The sequence below is a fragment of the Syzygium oleosum genome, unplaced genomic scaffold (genome assembly GCF_021117445.2).
Source record: "Syzygium oleosum isolate NSW1041296 unplaced genomic scaffold, Sole_v2.1 Sole_v2.07, whole genome shotgun sequence".
NCBI lineage: Eukaryota > Viridiplantae > Streptophyta > Magnoliopsida > Myrtales > Myrtaceae > Syzygium > Syzygium oleosum.
In genome coordinates this window covers 2,097,987-2,120,062 of record NW_026607491.1, presented here as the reverse complement: position 1 = coordinate 2,120,062, position 22,076 = coordinate 2,097,987, and the positions used below count along the sequence as shown (strand labels likewise).

Here is a 22,076-nt window from a genome sequence, read left to right as displayed (position 1 = left end):
ATTATAATTTTCGGGAAAAGAACTCTAGAAGTGTCATAATTTTTGTACAACACTCACTTTAATGCTAAAACTTTTCGTCGAATGTATCACTTAAAAAAAAACGATCACCTAAATGTCAATTTCAATTTGGGACGCCGGAAATCCGACATGACAATATTTTAACATGTCTTCCTATCGATTTGGCTCGCCGGCATGTCCAGTCAGCATTAATAGCTCTAAATGACATTGTTTAACACATGATTGCCCCCAAATTGGACCTCTTCTTGAAACCCTAACCTCGCGTTAGATGATTTGGCGAAAAATTCAGCCTCTTCTTGAAACCCTAACCTGTCGTTAGATGATTTGGTGAAAAATTCAGCCTCTTCTTGAAACCCTAACCTCACAACTATGGATTTGAGGCAAAATTAGTAACTGAAACTTGCAATAGAGGTCTGCTACTTTATTTGTGTGATTTTTTCTTCCCGAAATTGCAATTTTTACAGTGGGGTTTTGAGGATGGATAGTAACAAACAGCCTTGATGAAGGTGCAGACGTTGGAAAAAAGAAATATAGCAAGAATACGTTCAAATTAAGAGAACGAGGGACAACTAATTGGTGGTAGTGATGACAGTGCTGAGGGACATGACGGCAAGGTAGACGATCGGCAAGGAGATGGAGTTGGGGGAGAGGAGGAGGACGACGTTGCCCTTGTGAATGCCTATGGCAGAGAGGCAGAAGGCGAAAGAGTCGACATAGTGCCAGAGCTCGCAAAAGAGGACGTAGAGGCTGGAGTGTTAGAAATTAAACCAAATGTGTTAGTACTTGTTTCCTTTTTGAGTCTGTTCGTATTTCCATATTTTGATAGATATTGTGAAATATTATTTCTAGTTATATTTTAGGAAAGTTTCCTAAGTCAATTAGATTTCCTAATTAGAATAGGTTTCCTAGAAAGAGGTTTCCTATTTCGAATCAAACGATGGTCTATATATAATCTATTTCTCTTATAATTGAGATATGCAATAGAAAGACGCGAATTGCGATTGTTTCACCTTCAAAAATTCCTTTCATCAAATCAATATTGTTGCCGCGCCTCTGACGCTCAACAAATTGATATCAGAGCTTACGGTTCGTGATCATAGCCTCAACGAACAATCAGCTTCCTCTTCAATACCCTCGTCTTACCAAAGAAAATTATGGTAACTGGGCTGTTAGAATGAAAGCTCTACTCGGCGCCTACGGTGTGTGGGAATTTGTTAACACTGGCTATGATGAGCCAGAGGATGAAGCCACGTTGAACCAAAACCAGAGGAATGCTTTGGAGAAGGTTCGAACGAAAGATCAATATGCCATGTCGATCATCTATCAAGCATTAGATGATTCCATGTTCGAAAAAGTTTCGAACGCCACTACCGCTAAAGAGGCATGGGAGATTCTTCAAAACACACATCAAGGAGTTCAGAAAGTTCAGAAGATTCACCTTCAAACCTTGAGAGGCGAATTCGAGGTAATTCGTATGAAAGAATCTGAATCGATTGCTTATTATTTCACGAGAATTTTGGCAATTGTTAATCAGATGAAAAGAAAAGGAGAAGAAATTTCCGATGTTCGTGTTGTTGAGAAAATACTTCGGTCCTTAGACAAGAAGTATGATTATATTGCGGTTGCAATCGAAGAATCCAAAGACTTGGATGCCATGACGGTCGATGAACTTATGGGTTCATTACAAGCCCATGAAGAAAGGTTTAGAAAGAAAAAGATTGAACCGGTGGAGGAAGTTCTCCAAACACAGTTGACCATACGAGATGAAAAGGAGCAAAGACGAGATCCCGTACAAAATCGCGGGACAAATCAAGATCGTGATTGAGGTCGTGGCCGAGGTCACTTTCGAGGAAGAGGTCGTGGACGAAGCAGAGGAGATCCTGCTCGAAGTGATGGAGGATACCAGTACCAAAGAGGTGTTCGTGGAAGAGGAAAGAACTCGACAAGCCAATGGTATGATAAATCTAAAATCCGATGTTATCATTGCAATAAACTTGGCCATTATGCTTCTAACTGCTGGAATAAAGAAAGTAGCAGACCAGACGAAAAGGCGAACTTGGTAAATAATGATGATCAAGTTCTCTTATTGGCATTCAAAGAAGATGAAGAAGGTCAAAGTGATACGTGGTATTTGGATACCGGCGCAAGTAATCACATGTGTGGGAGAAAGGAGATGTTTGCCGAGTTAGATGAGACAATTAAAGGGAATGTCTCATTCGGTGATAACTCTAAAATTCTTGTTGAAGGGAAAGGTACAATTTTGATTCGCTTAAAGAATGGTGCATGTCAGTTTATTACTAATGTTTATTATGTTCCAAAAATGTCAAGCAATATCTTGAGTTTGGGACAACTTCTGGAGAAAGGTTATACTGTTCATATGAGAGATCTTAATCTTATGTTGAGAGATTGAAATAATAAATTGATTGCAAATGTGAAGATGTCGAAGAACAGGATGTTTATTCTTAATATAAAGAGTGAGATGTCTCGATGTCTAAAGACGTGTGTAGATGATCCTTCATGGTTGTGGCATTTGAGGTTTGGCCATCTCAATTTTGGCGGACTTAATTTGCTTTCTCGCAAGAAGATGGTTTATGGCTTACCACATATTGATCATCCCGATCAATTATGTGAAGGGTGTGTTATCGGCAAGCATTCCAGAACTAGCTTTCCGAAGGAGGCGACTTATCGAGCGAAGAAGCCGCTTGAGTTGATTCATTCTGATTTGTGTAACCCGATCAATCCTCACTCATATGGTAATCATCGATATTTTGTTACTTTTATTGATGATTTTACTCGGAAAACTTGGGTGTATTTTTTGAAAGAAAAGACAGAAGTGTTTGATATTTTCAAACAATTCAAGAACCTGGCTGAAAAGGAAAGCGGCTATTTTATCAAGGCTTTGAGGACTGATCGTGGTGGAGAATTCACCTCAGCCATATTCAACAAATTCTGTGAAAATCATGGTATTCGGCGTTTCTTGACGGCCCCGTATTCTCCTCAACAAAACGGTGTGGCTGAACGGAAAAATAGAACCATTCTTGATATGGTTCGAAGCATGTTGAAGAGCAAAAATTTGTCCAAGGAACTTTGGGCAGAAGCTGTTTCGTGTGCCGTCTATCTTCAAAATAGATGTCCAACATATGGACTTGAAGGCGTAACTCCACAAGAGGCATGGACCGGGAGAACACCAAGTGTTTCGCACTTGAGAATTTTTGGGAGCATTGCATATGCTTATGTCCCGGATCAAAAAAGATCGAAACTTGAAGACAAGAGCAAAAAGCTCATCTTTATCGGGTAGGACTCATCATCCAAAGCCTATCGATTATTTGATCCTAACACTTTGAAAGTGTATGTAAGTAGAGATGTCAAGTTCAATGAAGATGGAATGTGGGAAGAAAATCTAAAAGAAGAAGCGAATGTTCGTGATGATTCCGATCAAACGGAGTTGAAAGATCAACCTTCACCTTCTTCTCCAACATCTTATTCAAGTTCATCAACACCATCCTCTTCAAATAGTGTCGATGAACCGCTAGTGCCAAGATCAAGAAGATTGTCTGAAATTTACGAAGCTACCGAAGAGCTTCATCTTATATGTCTTCTTGCAGATTATGAACCACTTGCTTATGATGATGCGGCCAAAGAAGAAAAGTGGAGGAAAGCCATGAACGAAGAAATTGAAGCCATCGAGAAAAATCAAACATGGGAGCTTGCTAATCTTCCGAAGGACAAGAAATCAATTGGTGTTAAATGGGTGTACAAGGCCAAGAAGAATGAGAAAGGTGAAGTAACAAGATACAAAGCTAGATTAGTAGCGAAGGGGTACAAGCAAAAAGCCGGAATCGACTATGATGAAGTTTTTGCTCCTGTCATCCGCAAGAAAACGATTAGATTGATTATTTCCATTGCTGCTCAAAATAATTGGCGAATTTATCAAACGGATGTCGAATCAGCATTCTTGAATGGCATCCTTGAAGAAGAAATTTATGTCGAACAACCCGAGGGGTTTGTTGTGAAAGGTTATGAAGGCAAAGTGCTAAGGTTGAAGAAAGCTCTATATGGGCTTAAACAAGCATCGAGAGCATGGAATTCCAGAATTGATGCATATTTCAAGGCGAATGGATTCTCTCAATGTCCATACGAGTATGCACTCTATTTGAAGCAAGAAAAAGGGGATATTCTACTCGCCTATTTATATGTTGATGATCTTGTTTTTACAGGAAATAATTCGGCGATGATTGATGCTTTTAAGGCATCGATGTTGAAAGAATTTGAGATGACTGATAATGGTCTCATGAATTATTTCCTTGGTATCGAAGTGAAGCAAAGTGCCGATGGGATTTTTATTTCCCAAAAAGGATATGCAGAAAATATCCTTGAAAAATTCAACATGAAGAACTATATGCCGGTCAATACACCAATGGAGTGTGGAACCAAGCTTTCGAAGTTTGATAATGGTGCCGATGTTGATTCAACATATTATAGAAGCTTGATTGGAAGTTTGAGATACTTGACATGCACGAGACCGGATATTATGTATAGTGTTGAAATTGTTAGTCGATACATGGAGAAGCCGAAATCATCTCATCTTAAAGCTGCAAAGAGAATACTTCGGTACATCAAAGGTACTATTTCTCATGGTTTACACTATTATTGCTCTGAATCTTTCAAACTTAGAGCTTATTCGGATAGTGATTATGGTGGAGATATCGACGATCGAAAAAGCACCACGGGATTTGTATTTTTCTTGTGCGACACTGCTTTCACGTGGTCATCAAAGAAGCAATCAAGTGTTACTCTGTCGACATGTGAAGCTGAATATGTAGCTGCATCTTCATGCGTTTGTCATGCAATATGGTTGAGAAGACTACTCAAAGATATTCTTATGGAGCAGAAGAAAGCAACGGAGATTTTTGTTGATAATGTTTCTGCTATTGCTTTGGCGAAAAATCCAGTTTTTCATGAACGAAGTAAACATATCGATGTTCGATATCACTTCATCCAAGAACAGGTTAAAGAGAATGAAGTTGAAGTATTGCATGTGAAGACCGGAGATCAAGTAGCAGATATTTTTACTAAACCTCTCAAGATCGATGCTTTTCGAAAGTTCAAGAGCCTGCTTGGAATGATCGATGGAAGAGAATTTGGTTTAGGGGGGAGTATTAGAAATTAAACCAAATTTGTTAGTACTTGTTTCCTTTTTGAGTCTGTTCGTATTTCCATATTTTGATAGATATTGTGAGATATTGTTTCTAGTTATATTTTACGAAAGTTTCCTAAGTCAATTAGATTTCCTAATTAGAATAGGTTTCCTAGAAAGAGGTTTCCTATTTCGAATCAAACTATGGTCTATATATAGTCTATTTCTCTTGTAATTGAGATATGCAATAGAAAAACGCGAATTGCGATTGTTTCACCTTCAAAATTTTTTTTCATCAAATCAATATTGTTGCCGCGCCTCTGACGCTCAACACGGAGGAGGCGTCGATGAAAGGGATGGAGCCGCAGTGGAAACATGAGTAGATGAAGGTGGTGATGTCGAGGAAGAGATTAGGAAGAGGAGAATGGATTGCGGTTGCTATAGAAGGTGGAGTTGGAGCTGTGGAAACATGTTTTAGGGTAGATTTGGAGTGGGTAGGTCTCTATTGAAGATGAATTCTCACTTCTTGAGAGTTTAAGTTGTTGGTTGTTTGTCCGTAAAACAAAAAAAAATAGTGTTTTTCCTTATCCCCCGTACGAAAGTTTTGATTGTGTAGGCCACTATATTAGCGTGGATATATTCTGCTTGTCCAATTGAAGACGATGGGTTGTGGCTAGATCATACAATACTCGCGTGCGGTGCGCACTCGCTAATCATAATTAGTGTGTGATTGTTCGTAATAGAGTAGCAGCTATTTTTTTTTAATTTCAAATTTCATTATTTTGTCTAACGGTTATTAGGCGTTGTTACAACCTTTGAAAGAATTGTGTCTAGCCGGACATAACTAATTCATCTTTGGAAGGTTATGTTTTTCGGACATAACTCCTTCATCTTTGAAAGGTTGTACTTGTTCAAAGATTATTTTTTCAGAATTTATAAAATTCGGAATAATAAAAAATAATAAAAATAATATTTTATTTTATTATTATTTTAATCCGAATTTTTATTATGTCTTTTGACAATGCAACTTCTCCCGAAAGGTTGCATTCGCTTCAAAAAAACTGAAGTATATGTTCATATTTTTCAAGTCTTTTTTCACTAACTTTTGATACTTTTTTCTTAAAAAAAAAAATCATACAGCCATCTTTTCCAATTGTTTCTCTTGAGATATCTTGGAGAAATACCAAAATTGCTATCTGGTATTCTCATTGAGACTTTGTTGTATCTTGAAGGATTTTTTACAGTAACTACTAGCAACGTTGTGGGGCAAATGATTCCTTAAATAGAGTGTTTTCACGCTTCAAAGTCTATTTCCATTTTCTTCCCGTTCCCTTTTTTTTTGTTTTTGGTCGGACTTCCCGTTCCGTTTGACGTGTACATTTTTTCCCAACATAAGATTCAAGCCAAGCGATCTCAGTCTCTGTTATGGGATTAGAGAGAGAAGAGAGAACGACAGAGAGAGTGAGTTTTAAGGCCAGGTCATTGTCCATGTTGGACTTCCTTTTTCTTATAAGAAAGCTACATAGGCATTAAAATTTCATTAAAAAAAAGCCACGCGGAAAATTACTGAAAATTGTCACAAAGACACTTAAGTGATAAATTTTTTCTCTGATTTGGCACTTAAGTAATCCAACGAAAAATTTTGGCACCAAAATGAGCACCGAAGTGTCATCTTCCGTTATAATTTCTCATTGATAGAAAAAGGAAATAAGCACTACAACAAAACACCCTGAGATGATAACTTTCCGCGATCGAAAAGATCGAGAATGGTATATGTTTTTTGAGTGATTTTCACTAGCTATTGCTCGATAAGTTTAGGGTTTCATTTTAAACACCAAAGCTTGTAATTGTGTGATTTTTCGTGTCTATTGGTTTGTGCGTTTTGCGTTCATCATAATTTGCTCGATGTATTGTCCTTCCCGGCTATTTGCACTTTGTGCATGTTAGTTTGGCTAAGCTCAATCGATGGATCATGGCATTTGTGGATGTTCACGCTCAATAATTTATCTCGGGTTGCTCTGCATGTTCTTATCATTTTTTTCCGACACTCCCTTGGTGCTTCCAAAAATATTTTCACTGCTTGGAAATGCATTTATAATTATTTTCGTATTTGCAATATTAATTTTGTTTTAGGTTATATTTGTTTCGCGTAAAATGAATAATTTAGAAAATATTTTCCTACAAATTATTGTTTATATCACTTAAAAAAATTAGCCAATATTAAAAAAATTTATTATCGATAACAATTTATGTCTAAATATTTGTATAGACGATGAAAATATTTTTCGTTTATTTATTTTTATCGACGTTTAACATCTTTAGGCCAAACCGCAACGCTAAGGGGAGTTATGACTAGTATCTGAAGATGTGTTTTGTTATGTAGATTTTGACGAACACACTTTAAGATTTTTTGGAACTTACACTTTGTTCAATAATTGATATCCTTAAGTTTGTACTTGTAGTTAATTATGCAAGTGAATTTTCTATTTTTTTTTTGGGGGCCATAAATGCTGTCCTAATTATTGCATCTTAATTGTTTGCCTAAGGAGACCAACTATCAAATTTATCCAAAACTAATTTTTTGATCACGAAAAATCCTAAACTGGTACACGTGTGACAGATTTACCCTAAACTAATTTTTTGATCACCAAAAATTCCAAACTGGTACATTTGTGATAAATTTATCTTCCGTTAAATTGGATTAATATCACGGAAAACCACAAATTGATACACATGTGACAGATGGAGGGTTAAACCCCAAACTAGTACACCCATCAACTACAACATATCATCCAACTCAAAAATCTGACGATAAAATTTAACATAAGCTTATAAAGGGTAAATTTATCACAGGTGTACCAATTTATGATTTTTTGTGATCAAAAAATTAATTTAGAATAAATTTATTATAAGTGTACCAGTTTGAGATTTTTCGTGATATTAACCATATTCAAAATGTGGCACATGTATCTAATAAGCCAGAGTTTCTAGGTAATAATCTCATAATTACTTGTTGTTCGCTGTTTTTACATTTATTGCCCAACCTGCATTCTCAAGACTCTGCAAAACTCAAAAAAGAACTACCCATTGATTGAATCCGACCTATTTTCCTGCTCCGCTGAATCATTCAAAAGTGGCAAAGTGGAAAATCGTTCTTCTGCCAAAGTTTATGCTCTTTTGAATATTGTCCTTGTAGTGAACAATCAAAATTTGACCTCAAAATCAGTTGCGTATTCTAAATTTAGAGGAATACTGTTACTTCCCGAAGGGTCACTTAGAGCATATTGTTTTAAGATTTTGCGTCCAGACGGTTGGATGAACGCAAAAAGAAGCCACAGGTGATCAAAGTGTTTAAAGTGTAGGAGCAAAGTACATCCACCGTGTTGCTTGCCAGCCTCAAGGCTTCTAGCGCCGGTGTAAAATTGACAGCGGTAGCAACTTGCTCACTAGTCTCAAACCTTACTAGTTACTCAAACCTTACCAGTTATTTTTCATAATTAGCATGAATTAGTGTTTATTCTTGTATGCCATGACTTTGTTATAAGGAAAGCATAAGAAAAATTATATTTGGTGCCAAATTCTAGGTTCAATGCGTTGGTCACCACAAGCGAAAGTTTTATAAGTACTTGTTCCGTTGGGAACCTCAAATGAATGAGTTGAGGGTATTTATAGTCAGAGATATGAAATGGTTGTTAAATAGGATCTTGCCATGTGGAGATCCACAATTACTAAATCAATGGACTATGTTTTCACACATGTCATTGTAGAAACATTCGAAGTTAAAGCCAACAGTCAAAATTCTCATGCTCAGCACCAAAGGCGACGGCGTCGGTCCTCCCCGGATCTGGGCGATGGTCCAGCAATCTCTAATTTATTTTTAGTATAAAAATTTAACGCATAAATTTTGCTCCAAGGTGTTAAATATAATATTCCAATCTTGCAAACATTAAGTACATATTTGTAAGCGGTAGAGATAATGCAGTTAATCTTTCCTCTCCTCTTGCTTGCATGAAATATCACCGATTGGATTTTAGCCTTTAAAAAGATCCAAGCAATAGGTGAAAATGACTCAAAAACCGTATACCATTCTCGTTCTTGTCTGTCGCAAAAAGTTTGTCATCTTAGGGCGTTTTTTCTTGTAGAGTTTATTTCCATTTTCTATCAATGAGAAATTATAAAAGAAAATGACATTAAAAATACGGCGCTCACTTTGGGGGAAAAGTGCCAAAAAAGTCCTAAACCTTTTGCATTAGTGCCAATTTAGTCCTAAACCTTTTTTTGGTGCCAATTCAGTCCTAAACCTTTTGCATTGGTGCCAATTTAGTCCTAAACCTTTTTTTTGTGTCAATTAAGTCCTAAACCTTTTAAATTGGTGCCAATTCAGTCCTAAACCTTTTGTTTTTGTGCCAATTTAGTCCTTCCGGCCAATTTAGACCGGAATTTGCCTACGTGGACGCCTGCCGGCCGGCGGCCGGTCACCGGCGCCGACGTGGCGCCGACGTGGACAACTTTAATATTTTTTTAATATTTTTTTGAATTTTTATTTTTTTCCTTTTTTTTCTTTTCTTTTTCCACTTTTTTTTTTGGTTTCTTCTTCATCTGGCCGGTCGCCGGTCCGGCGACCGGCCAGAGGCCAGTGGCCGACGAGCTCGACCTCGCCGGCCACCGGGGAGGGCGGCCTCGCCCGGCGAGGCCGAGCCTCGCCATGGTCGGGCGAGGCTCGACCTCGCCGGATCCGGCAAGGTCGAGCCTCGCCCGCCGCCGGCGAGGCCCGACCTCGCCGGATCCGGCGAGGTCGGGCCTCGCCCGATCATGGCGAGGCTCGAGCCCTCGCCGGAGGCTGCGGCGAGGGCGAGCCTCGCCCGACCATGGCGAGGCCCGACCTCGCCGGAGGCCGCGGCGAGGGCGAGCCTCGCCCGACCAAGGCAAGGCTCGAGCCCTCGCCGGAGGTCGCGGCGAGGGCGAGCCTCGCCATGGTCGGGCGAGGCCCGACCTCGCCGGATCCGCGACGACGCTCGACCTCGCCGGATCCGGCGAGGTCGGGCCTCGCCCGACCATGGCGAGGCTCGCCCTCGCCGCGGCCTCCGGCGAGGGCTCGAGCCTGCCTTGTCGGGCGAGGCCCGACCTCGCCGGATCCGGCGAGGTCGACGCTCGACCTCGCCGGATCCGGCGAGGTCGGGCCTCGCCCGATCATGGCGAGGCTCGCCCTCGCCGCGGCCTCCGGCGAGGGCTCGAGCCTCGCCCGACCAAGGCGAGGCTCGCCCTCGCCAGAGACCGGTCGCCGGACCGGCGACCGGCCAGACGAAGGAGGGAGAGACAAAAAAAAAGTGGAAAAAAAAAGAAAAAAAAGGAAAAAAATAAAAATTCAAAAAAATATTAAAAAAATATTAAAGTTGTCCACGTCGGCGCCGGTGACCGGCCGCCGACCGGCAGGCATCCACGTAGGCAAATTCCGGTCTAAATTGGCCGGAAGGACTAAATTGGCACAAAAACAAAAGGTTTAGGACTGAATTGGCACCAATTTAAAAGGTTTAGGACTTAATTGGCACCAAAAAAAGGTTTAGGACTAAATTGGCACCAATGCAAAAGGTTTAGGACTGAATTGGCACCAAAAAAAGGTTTAGGACTAAATTGGCACTAATGCAAAAGGTTTAGGACTTTTTTGGCACTTTTCCCCTTACTTTGGTGTCAAAATTTTTCGTCAGATCACTTCAGTGTTAAATAAAAGAAAATACTATTATTTAAGTGCCTTCAACAACAAATTTCGATAATTCGTTCCACATGGCTTTTTTTAATGAAATTTTAATATCCATGTGGCTTTCTTGTAAATAAATAAAAAATGAAGTCCAATATGAACGATGACCTGGCCTTAAAACTCATTCTTTTTCCGGTTCTTTCTTCTCTCTAATCCCATAACAGAGATCGAAATCGCTTGGCTTGAATCTTAAACCCTCAGGGAGTAAGGATTCATCTTCAATGGCGACCAACCCACCCCAAATCTACCCCAAAAGTTGTGTCCATAGCTCCAACTCCACCTTTTACAGCAAGCACAACCCATTCTCCCCTCCCTAACCTCTCCCTCGACATCACCACCTTCATCTCCTCTTGTTCCCACCGCAGCTCCATCCCCAAAAGTTGTTTCCACAGCTCGATCAACTCCCTCGCCTCTTGCTTCTTCGCCATAGGCATCCGCAAGGGTGCCGTTGTCCTCTTCGTCTCCCTTAACTCCATCTCCTTTCCCGTTATCTACCTTGCCATCATGTCCCTCAACACCGTCATCACTACCACCAATTAGTTGTCCCTCGTTCTCATAATTTGAACATATTCTTGCTATATTTTTCTTTCCCAGCACCTATATCTTCATCACGGCTCTTTATTACTATCCATCCTCAAAATCCCACTGCAAAAATTGAAATTTCGGTGAGATAAAATCACACAAATGAAGTAGCAAACCTCTATTGCAAGTTTCAGTTACTGATTTTGCTCCAAATCCGTGGTTGTGAGGTTAGGATTTGAGGAAGAGAGTTGGAGAGACTCGTGGTCGTGGTCGTGGTCCGTGGACTGATGATGGCCGAGCGCAAGTGTTTCATGGGTGTCGACTGAACAAATAACAAAGAAATAATCATCATGGATAACAAGTGTTCCATCTCCTTCATTGGATCAGGTAAGGTCTATTCAATAATTAAAAAAAAAAAAAAGGAGCATCAATGCACTCTCCTCTAATTTCTATCGGCAAAATGTTCAATAAGCAAATGAGCAAATAAAGATATATATATATATATATATATATATATATATATATCCTACCAAAAAAAAAAGAGATATATGCGACTATTTATCAGTTATCGCATACTTTGTTTTTTATTAGAAGTTTCGCGAAGAATTCCGTACTACTAACGTATATTATATCTATGGAGCACTTAATCCTGCTAATCATAAGATGCCATTATTTTTCTCTAGACTTTTGTGAAAGCTTATTTTTTAAATAAAAGAGAACACAAAAGCATCTAAATTTCAAAAGTACTTTATAATTTAAACTCGATCTTGTGTGCGAGATTACTTCCAAATGCATTCTTGTTTTTTTGTTTATTTCGAATTTGGAGTGAATTGGTTTATTGTGATAAAAAAATTCAATTACAAGGGTATGTTATGTCCTAGGTATTACAGCAGAAACACAAATTAAGGAAATTCAACAAGAATTTAATCTTAATACTCTATACTTTATAATTCAACTTTAAAAATTCCCTAATTTAAATCTTGCCACCACATAACTAATCTTGGCTAAGTTTACTCTACAGTTAGTACAAAAATTTAGACTTGCTTGCGCATCAATTTATATGCCGCCTGTTATTAGAGGATAAACTCATGGAACTCTCCCATACACCAATGACGTATGAACTTATCCAAAAGGAGACCACTAAACCGCACTTCAGATTTCTTTTTGTTAATCACAGTTACTTCCAACATATAAGCTCCATTCGTTTCACGAAAAATAATTTTCAGAAAATCGTTTTTCAGATTTTTTGGCATTCGGTTCACGAAAAATAAACTAGTCAAGGAACACATTTCTCGCCAATGTAAAAAAAACCTTCAAAAATGAGGAAAATGTTTAGCTTATTTCACCTCACTTTCTTTCACCAAACACATTTTAATTTTTCTTTTCTTTTATTTTCTTTCTTTTTTTGAAAAACTAATTTTAATTATTTTTTTATTTCTTTTCTTTATTTTTTGTTTTCTTCCTCCTCGGGCAGCGACATCCGGCCACAAGCAAAGCTTGGCCTCTCTTGAGCCTCGCCAGCCTTGAGCGAGGCCGAGCATCGCCGAATCTGGCGTGGCCTTGCTCGAGGCTGGCAAGGCTCAAGAGAGGCCAAGCCTTGCTAGATATAGTGAGGCTAGGCTCGGCCATGGAAAATATTAAAAATTATTAAAAGAAGTGCAACAAGGATTTTCCACATCGAACGACAGAAAATATTTTCCAGTTCATTTTCATGTTACGGCCGAACACCGAAAAATATTATCATTTTCCTGAAAAATGCCTTCCTGGAAAATATTTTTCAGATGGGTCACATTTTCCATAAAACGAACGGAGTTATGAATAAAAATTTTCCTTAAAAAGACTCATTGTTTCTAGAAAAGGCGGATTATCGGGGATTGTTAAAACTTCACGGCAAGATTACCGGATCTCTTCCTTTGAATAAAACGTGTCAATCTATTCAATTATGATTAACTCAATCATTTTATGAATTTCGAAAGCATAATAATTCAGCAAAATTCCTAAAACAATCGATTTTGTTCACCCCGTCCAGCTTACACTTAACCTTTTTATATGTGCATATAAATGTATAACTTCGTCACTTTTTCTAAAACATTAGGATACATGTCGGTCGACTTGCAATTTCCTTATTAAAAGAACCCAACTCGGGAAAGTTCTTAGAGTGAAAGGACCTATATAGTTCAACTTTAGCAGCGGGCCTTTGAGTCAAGAGTTCAAGGTTTTCAAATTGGAATATGCCTTAAATAACGCCCTTTTCATTCCTCTTCTTTTTCCCGGGCGATTGTAGGGATGGGACTAAAGAGACTTTTTGGTTACAGCCAACCATGAAGAGAGTTCAGAGTCGATCTATTATGGCAAATTCCTCGTTGGCCTGGCGCGACGAAATATTTGTCACTTGTTTATTTTAGCAATTATACTTCTGGAAGATTAAGGGTGTATTTAGGAACATTTTTATTTATTTATTTATTTATCCGGAACAGAAATCTGTTGATTTTTCTATTTTTCGAAATGGACTAGTGATGGAGGAATAGAGTTGAAATTGAAATAAAAAAAAATTAAAAAAATCCGAAATACAAAAAGAGAAACATATCTTCTTTCTTCTAACGCCAGCCTCCTCCCCTGTTTCTCGTACTCTTCTTCTTTCCTCTTCGCTCGCACGGCGCAGCCGCCCTTCCTCGCCGCAGGAAACACTCGCCGCCATCGTCGGTCCTCTCTCGGCCCTCCCGCTTCCACCCGCGGCCCCGGCAACCCAGCTCGAAGCGACGGTTTTTCAGGGTACCATTTCGTTTCTCGCTCCTCAAAGTTTCGGCCTTTCTGGGTTTTGTTTTTCTGCTGCGCGTCTCTGATTTTCCTTTTCTTCGTGCTCCGCTTTGGTGGGTTGCATCGAGCTCATTGTGTAATGGCTGTGGATTAGGTTTCGGGTCTTGTGTATTTTTCTTCTTTGAGTTCTTTGCTGTAACTTGCCGGAGTTTCCAGAACTACGACTGGGTATGGTTGAATGTTTTGTGCTTTTTTAGGGCACGGAAACCTTAATTTGTGCTGAACGATTGACATTATGAACGGGTGTTTGAATTTGACGTTTCTCTGTATTACTTCTCTTGGGTTTGTTTATTCACTGCCTATTGTTGAGAGAAATGCTGACCATACGTGTAGCTAGAACTGCTGCTGTGTCGTCCCCGTTTCAGGACAGTTTATGATGGATATGTCTTCTAGTTCGTGCATTGTGGACTGTACAGACTTCTGTTATTTCACTTCGCGCGAGAGGAATTGAACAAAAAGTTACGGTTTGAGAAAAGATGCTGCTTTTTGGGTGGATGGTTTGAGTAGTGTAGTGTAGTGTATTGTGGAAATAAATTTAAGCAACTAAGAGGTGTCATGTTAACAAAACAGTCCAACTGAAGTCAGAAGAGCCAACACTTGTCTTATGGAAGAGAGTTGATGGATGTATTGGCTTAATCTTGGGTTAAGGCATATCGATTCTTAGGAAACATGGATAGTGAAGGTATATTATGGAGTTATATTTGAGAAGTAATATGGGATAACAAGAGCTAATCTTTGTGGAAAGATTTTGTGGAGCCAACCTCATATGATGAAGGCTTGCCAAGTTGAGTTTATTTTAGTGATAACAACTTTAGTCCTTTGGCCAAAAAGAGAGAAAAAAACTAGTAGTCTATATGATGGTTTCATTTGATTACATAAATCACAGTAAAATGTGACAGTGGAGACCTTTTCCAATAGTTTTGCACTTGACGAGTCAAATGGGAGGTAAAATAGTTCTGGTTAAGCTTTTGTAAGGTTCTCATGTTTGAAGGTAGGAAAAAATGTTGTACAAAGGCATGAAAGTTGAATATGTCAATGTCATGTGTTTCAAGACATAAGGGGCGGAGACTTTGCATTTGCTGCTCTTTTATCAAGTACTTCTAGCTGCATCTAACATTGTCAAAGGACCATTTCTTCTCGTTAGGTGCTTGAGTGGATTTGGGTGAGGATCTGTGGCTGAGGGGCAAGGTGGAAGTAAATTTAAGTACGCAAATGCCTTTTATACCTACTTGTGAGGCATTTGGTGCCAAGTAATTAGCCCCAATCAACTTTGTTACTTTTTGTTTGAAAAGTAAATACGGTCTGAATAATTATGTATTCCCTTTGAATGTTCTACCCAATATGGTTAACTCTCTATACTTGATTGTGCATCTTTATTAGACTTTTTGTAAAGTTAATACTTTGATAGCAACAGTTGTATCATGAGGACTTATACTGAATTTGCAAGTTGATGTTTTACCTTTATTCTGGAAATAGGATCTTGATTGGATTAGCTTTACTCCCATTCTCCCATACAAAATTCCAATTTGCTCGGATATCTTGTAAAGTAGGTCTAACTTAGTAATGGTCTTACTCCGTTTTGTTGGTTGTTATCATGACCTACTCTTCCACTCTTGGTCTGTGGAAGTAATTATTGCAGGATATTATGTTATACAAGATTTGTGTCATATATTTTCTGCATTCTTTCTCTATATTTAATGCAGTATTTCATGTAATTCCTACATGACTTTGTTATGATTTAATGCATGGCTCATATGATGCTCGACTAGTCAAGGTTATATGGCATCTCAGAAAGAGGCTTTCATCGCAAAGTGGACCGAGCCTTTAACCAACCTGTATATAAGTTTGTTGGTAGAAGAGGTCAAAAAGGGAAATCGCACCTCTTCTACTTTCAACAAAGCAGGGTGGAATAACATTCGAGCTGAATTCAATAAACGGACAGTACTCCAATATAACCTAGTACAATTGAAGAACAAGGTGAACAAATTGAAAAAACAGTATTGTAGTTTCAGGAAGCTTCTTTCACAATCTGGATTTGCCTGGGATAACATAAATAAAACAGTCGTTGTCGATGATCCAAGTATATGGGAACCTCACATCAAGGTATCATTTATCTTTTGGTCATTTTGAGATCATTATAGATGTAAGTTTTAAGAGGTTTGATTATGTTGTTGATGTATGTCATCATTGTGAAATTGCAGGATAATAGAGAGTGGGCAAAATTCAAGAAGGATGGGTTACCTCAGTATCCCGAGCTATGTATTGTATTTGGGGATACATATGCTACTGGAGAGCATGCAGTAGGAAATGCTGAAAATTTGATGATGTCAGAGGAAGATGACTATGGTGGTAGTGATCCAGAGGACTTCAGTGAACACTACATTGATGAGGGAGTCTTTACATCTGACAATACTTCTGCTTTAGGTCATGACAAGCACAAATTGGATAGGACTCCAAATACCAAGAGGAGAAGAAAGAGTAACTCATATAATATTGCTAGCACCTGCAAAGCCATACAAGAGATGATCAAATGTAGGGCAAGTCAATATGTGAGTTGCTCTGCCACCTCACAAGTCACACCACCACCTGTAGACCCCTTCTCCGTTTCTGCTGTGATTGATGTCCTAGTTAGCATGCCTGAGTTGGAGCAGAATCTTTATAACAAAGCAGTGGAACGAGCATGTATTAGTGCCACATGGAGGGAGGCTTTCATCAAATCGCCCACTGAAAGGAGAAATGGACTTCTCCGATATCTTAAGTAGGTGTTGGGAAATGTAATGTGGATTGCGTAGGATTTTTTGTTTCATTTTACTTTATGACTTATGTTATTGGTTTTTATTTGGTTTTTAAAGATATTCATGTTGAGACTTTTGTATTTGTGTGGTTGTGGTGGCATGGGTATGATGTTTTGCGTGGGATTTTTATGTTTGGTTTACTTTCACTCTACGACTTATGTTATTGGTTGTAATTAGGTTTTTTTTCCAGATATTTATATTGATGTTATTGTATTTGTGTGATAGCATAGGTAATGTGGAAGGGGGACCGAGTAGTTTGTCAAATGGGCAGGTAGTACCAGTTGTGCTTGGATGCATTTGATCTTGACATAATGATAGTATGGTTGTGCAATATTACATTGACATGTGAAATTTATTTTCATGTACGCTGGGTGGAAGGTTGTGCCAACAATTGTCGAGTCCTCTTGGTAGCACTCCTCCAGCATCCAATATTTACTGTCTATAAAAAATAATTTTCTATAGTATAATGTGCTGGTCTATTTGATCATCATTAAATAAATCTCTTTATGAATTTGAAAGCATGTTATTTCAAAAAAAATTCTATAAACAATGAAATACATTTTTAATATTTTCTACATGCATGCTAAATTTAAATTTTCTTTCAACCATGTTTCATTACTAAACAAATATTGTTACATTAGACATTTTATCTAAATATTATAATTAAATACCACTATTTCTCTTTTGACTTTTGTGAAAGTTTTATCTGTTAGATTAAAGAAAATACTTGAGAATTTAAATTTCAAAAGTACTTTATGATTTAAAATTGATCTAGTGAGTAAGTTTACTTTTGCTTTTGGTAGGATGTACAAGTTTACTTAAAATGACTCTTTTTTGAATTTGTATTAAGCCTGTTTTTTATTATAAAGGAATTCAATTACAAGGGAATGTGTATGTCGTAGGTATTACTGCAACAGCACAAATCAAGAAAATTCAATAAGATTTCTTAATTTGAATACTCTATACTGGATATTTCAACTTAAAAGTTTCTTAATTTAAATTTTGCCATCATATGACCAACACTGGTTAAGTTTACTCAACGGTCATTACCAAATATAAGACTAGCTTATGCATTAATTCGTCCGCAGCCTGTCCATAGAAGATAAACACATGGGCAACTCCCCTACAAACCGATGAAGTACAAACTCATCCACAAACGCACTCACTTATTTCTAGGGGTGAGCATCTGGTCCCGATTCTACCGGGATCTGTTCGTCTTTCAGTTTTTTGGCTCTCTCACACCTTTTTTCCCTTGTTTCTAACCAATGCACACGGTCTCACCATCCATTGCTTGCTCCCTCTCGCGTTCAAAGGGCCGCGCTCTCACCTATCTCTCTCGCTCTCACAATCTCATAGTCTCTCAGCATCCAATTCGCTCTCATAGTACCATTGCCTGCAGGTGAAATCGAAGCCTCATACAACCGGAAAACTCAATTCAACAAAGAGAAGACAAATGCTGTTGAAGATTTCAAAGGAGAAATTGAAGTTAGGGTTTGAATTTTTGGGTTTTGGAGATTCCAGTTTCGATTTTCTGTTATTCTCCAACATGATGTTGAGTAAGGTTTTGAGGTCGTGATTTGTCCGAGAATTTAGACTTGAAATGAACGAACTGAAATTACTCAAGTGATTTGTCCGCGCTCGGCGCACCCATCATCAATGAAATTTATCCCATCAAAAAATAAAGGAGTTTTAGTCAGAAGGCATGGTGCCGCTTTTGGTGTTAGAAGAGTATTTGCTATAAATTTCATTGTAAAATCAATGTATCATTTTAAGAGTATTAATGTGTGCGGGACGACATTTTGGCTGAAGTTGGGTGACCACTCGACGTCGAAGCCAACGAGCAGAGTGCTGCAGGACATGAGCCAAGAGAAGGCTATGGGAGGGGAGTGGGTGAATATAAAATGGTGTAACTGTGAATATGGTTTAAGTTAAATATCAATTTTCAAATGTCACAATTTTTTTACAAAATTAAGCAAAATTTAATATGGTGTAACTATGAATATAATTTTCATCTTATCGAAATTACTCCATATTTTCCTTTTGATTCACTAGTAAAAAGGTCTAAGTCCTAACGGTTATCAAAATATGTCATTTGTAGTTTATATGAAACTAGTGAAAGATATTTGCAAATGAAAGCCATTACATGATAAAAAGCTAATTACACTATAAATTGTTGCCGCTTGCCCGTCATTTGGAAAAGAGTGTTGGTGGCATGACCCTTACAAATATATCATATATTAAATGATAATTTCTTTTGATAATTCTTAAGCGACATGATTATTATCAAATAAATTTCGTCGAAAAATCAATGTATCATTCTAAGATTATTAATGTGTGTGGGAGATGACTATTAATTATTTTTAAAATTTTTATGGAAAATCTATACAACTTTAACACAAAAAGTATTTGTTAGAAGAGCAAAATCTCTTGCATTGCATTAGCCTTCTAACTAATACTCCACTATTCTTTAATTGCTTGTGCATTTCAAAAGTTCGAATTACAAGCTTTCCGTTGAAATAAAAATCGAGTCAACCACTCGGACTAAAAAGTTATAATCAAGTTCGGTCAAATTTGAATAAAAATATAATATTTTCCAAGCGGTGAAAATATTATCATAAGCTTCAAAAGAGGTTCATTAATCACGAAAAGGACATATGAAGCAACCCCAGATAAATTATAGAGCGTAAATATCAACACATGCCACGATCAATTGATTGAGCTTGGTATGCCTAACATGTGCAAAGTGTAAATAGCTAGTAAGTACAACACAATGAGCAAATTAACATGAACACATCGAACCTACAGTTTGGTGCCAAATATAGTTCTTCCTTGTGCTTTCTTATAACAAATTCATGACATACAAGAATAAACACCAATTGATGTTAATTATGAAAATAACTAGTAAGGTTTGAGACTAGCGAGCAACACATTTATACCGGCACTAGAAGCCTTGAGGCTGGCGAGCAATGGATGTACTCTGCTCTTGCACTCCAAGCTCATAACTATATAATTATATTGAAGTAATACACCGGTTCTCACAAAACAAAAGAAAATCCTTTTTTTCAAAACTCATTCCTTATTTTATTAGTTAATGATCTAGTGATTGGATCTCTATGCTTATTCTGATAAAAAATGAAATATTCAAATGATTTCTCATGGAATGACTATTCATCTATTGTATTTTCACGTAATTCTTTCTTCTAAAGAACCCATTTCAGTCACTTGGCACTTCGATCACTTGTTGCCTTCTTTTTACGTTGTCCAGGCACAAGATCTTAAAACAATCTATCTAAGTGTTTGTTTCCGAAGTAACTATCATTAACTAGCATCATTTGGATGTAACCCTTTAGGAGAAATTCATCGATTTGGTTAGATCAAATTTAGGTCTAAAATAAGAATACCCCTTATATATGATCTCCTATATATATCCACATATAGATACATTGACTTTATATTTCATACATCCACCTCGATTCCGATCTATTTAAAAATTACTATAATTTATTTACCCATATATTCATAAGAGATATGTTCGGCGGAAACCGCCATATTCTACTAGAAGTAACAATATTTCTCTAAATTGAGAATACACAACTGATTTTGAGTTCAAATTTTGATCCTTTGCTTCAAGGACTATTAAAAAGAGCAGAAGGTTTAGCAGAAGAACAATTTTCCACTTTGCCGCTTTTGAATGATTTGGGTGGAGCAGAGAATATGTCGGATTCAGTCAAGGGACAGTTCCTTTTCGAGTTTTGCAGAGTCTTGTTATTAGATACATGTGCCACATTTCAAATACAGTTACATATCCTACATTGCACATCTAGGAAAAGAAAAATCGAACTCCACATTCATAGTTGGTCTTCCAAGGTAAACAATTGACATGCAATCTATAATTGTGACAGCATTTATGGCCCTGGTAACAAAAAAAAAATAGAAAATTCATTTGCATAATTAACTACAAGTACAAACTTAAGGATATCATTTATTAAACAAAGTTTAAGTTCCACAAAATGCTAAAGTGTGTTCATCAAAATCTACATAACAAAACACATCTTCAGATACTAGTCATATAACTCCCATCCTTGTGGTTTGGTCTAAAGATGTTAAATGTCGACAAAAAAGGTTTAAGGTATGGTGAGACTTAAAATAAAGTGAGATAGATGAGAAGAAAGAGTGAATCTTCCAAATCAAATGTTTTCCTATAGTGTATAGCTAACTCAAGACGGTAGATTGACAAACGAGTCATAGTAACAAATATACCTTGATATGTGTACTTTTGTTGGTGTTACCATTGGAATAATACTTTGTTCAGGTTTGCATTTTTGTTGGACAAGACACAAATTCTTTTATCTGGTTTTTTTATGAGAAATAAGGTTCCAAAACCATATTCACTTATCAAAACCAAGTTACGGCAAAAGTCATGCAAATAGTGTTTTCGAATATACAACATTATTTATGCACTTTGCACATTGAGAAAAATGTTAATCAAAACATGTCACATCTCTATCACAAGTCAAGGTTTTTTTTTTTTGTTCGAATATCACAAGTCGAGGTTTAAGGATAAGTATTTCTCAAAAATCATGCATAGATGTCTCTACTTGGAAGAAAATGGAGGAGTTGGATATTGGCTTAAGAGGTTATATGACTCGATATATAAATAGAGTTTAGCTTTTGGTCGTGATACTTTTTTTGTGTGGTATTAGACCACTTTTAGCTTCTATTGAATCGAGAAATGGATATGATTGTCTATCTTTTTTATTTGATATAATATTAACTCAAAGGAGTGGGAGAAACGATAATTTCTTCCAAAAAACACGAACTAAGATATTGACCCTTGTAATTTCCACCACATGAACAACTAAAATACATGAGAGAAAGTGAAGATCAAGATGATTGCAGATTTCGTGGGAAGCCCTAATTGCAGGTTTTGAATAACGACATATTAACTCATGCTGCTTCGTTGTATACTAGTTCAATTGTTTTTATTAAGTTTTATGGTAAGTTTTATGGAGAATTTTTGCAAAGACTTTTC

General features: G+C 37.6%; 1 protein-coding gene across 4 annotated transcripts; it reads left to right on the top strand.

The window, feature by feature from the left end:
• Positions 1–14,025: 14,025 nt before the first annotated feature.
• LOC115682147 (uncharacterized) lies at positions 14,026–17,126 on the top strand. Of its 4 annotated transcripts, none has more exons than XM_056313425.1 (4): positions 14,026–14,204; positions 15,394–15,499; positions 16,019–16,352; positions 16,451–17,126. In XM_056313425.1, the coding sequence occupies exons 2-4, from the start codon at positions 15,462–15,464 to the stop codon at positions 17,009–17,011; spliced, it is 933 nt and encodes a 310-aa protein (XP_056169400.1). In that variant the 5' UTR covers positions 14,026–14,204; positions 15,394–15,461; the 3' UTR covers positions 17,012–17,126. The 4 variants fall into 4 exon arrangements, with proteins under 4 accessions (XP_056169400.1, XP_056169401.1, XP_030462151.1 ...); XM_056313426.1 differs by having other exon boundaries at positions 14,027–14,204; positions 15,394–15,453; XM_030606291.2 differs by lacking the exon at positions 15,394–15,499 and having other exon boundaries at positions 14,027–14,204; positions 16,024–16,352.
• Positions 17,127–22,076: the final 4,950 nt, after the last annotated feature.

What these genes read in the sequence shown, in the direction of transcription:
- LOC115682147 (XM_056313425.1), top strand. Translation starts at nt 15,462, where the DNA reads ATGCCTTTTATACCTACTTGTGAGGCATTTGGTGCCAA. An exon ending in TGTGAGGCATTTGGTGCCAA is followed by an intron (nt 15,500 to 16,018) that starts GTAATTAGCCCC and finishes ATGCTCGACTAG; the next exon opens with TCAAGGTTATATGGCATCTC. An exon ending in TATGGGAACCTCACATCAAG is followed by an intron (nt 16,353 to 16,450) that starts GTATCATTTATC and finishes GTGAAATTGCAG; the next exon opens with GATAATAGAGAGTGGGCAAA.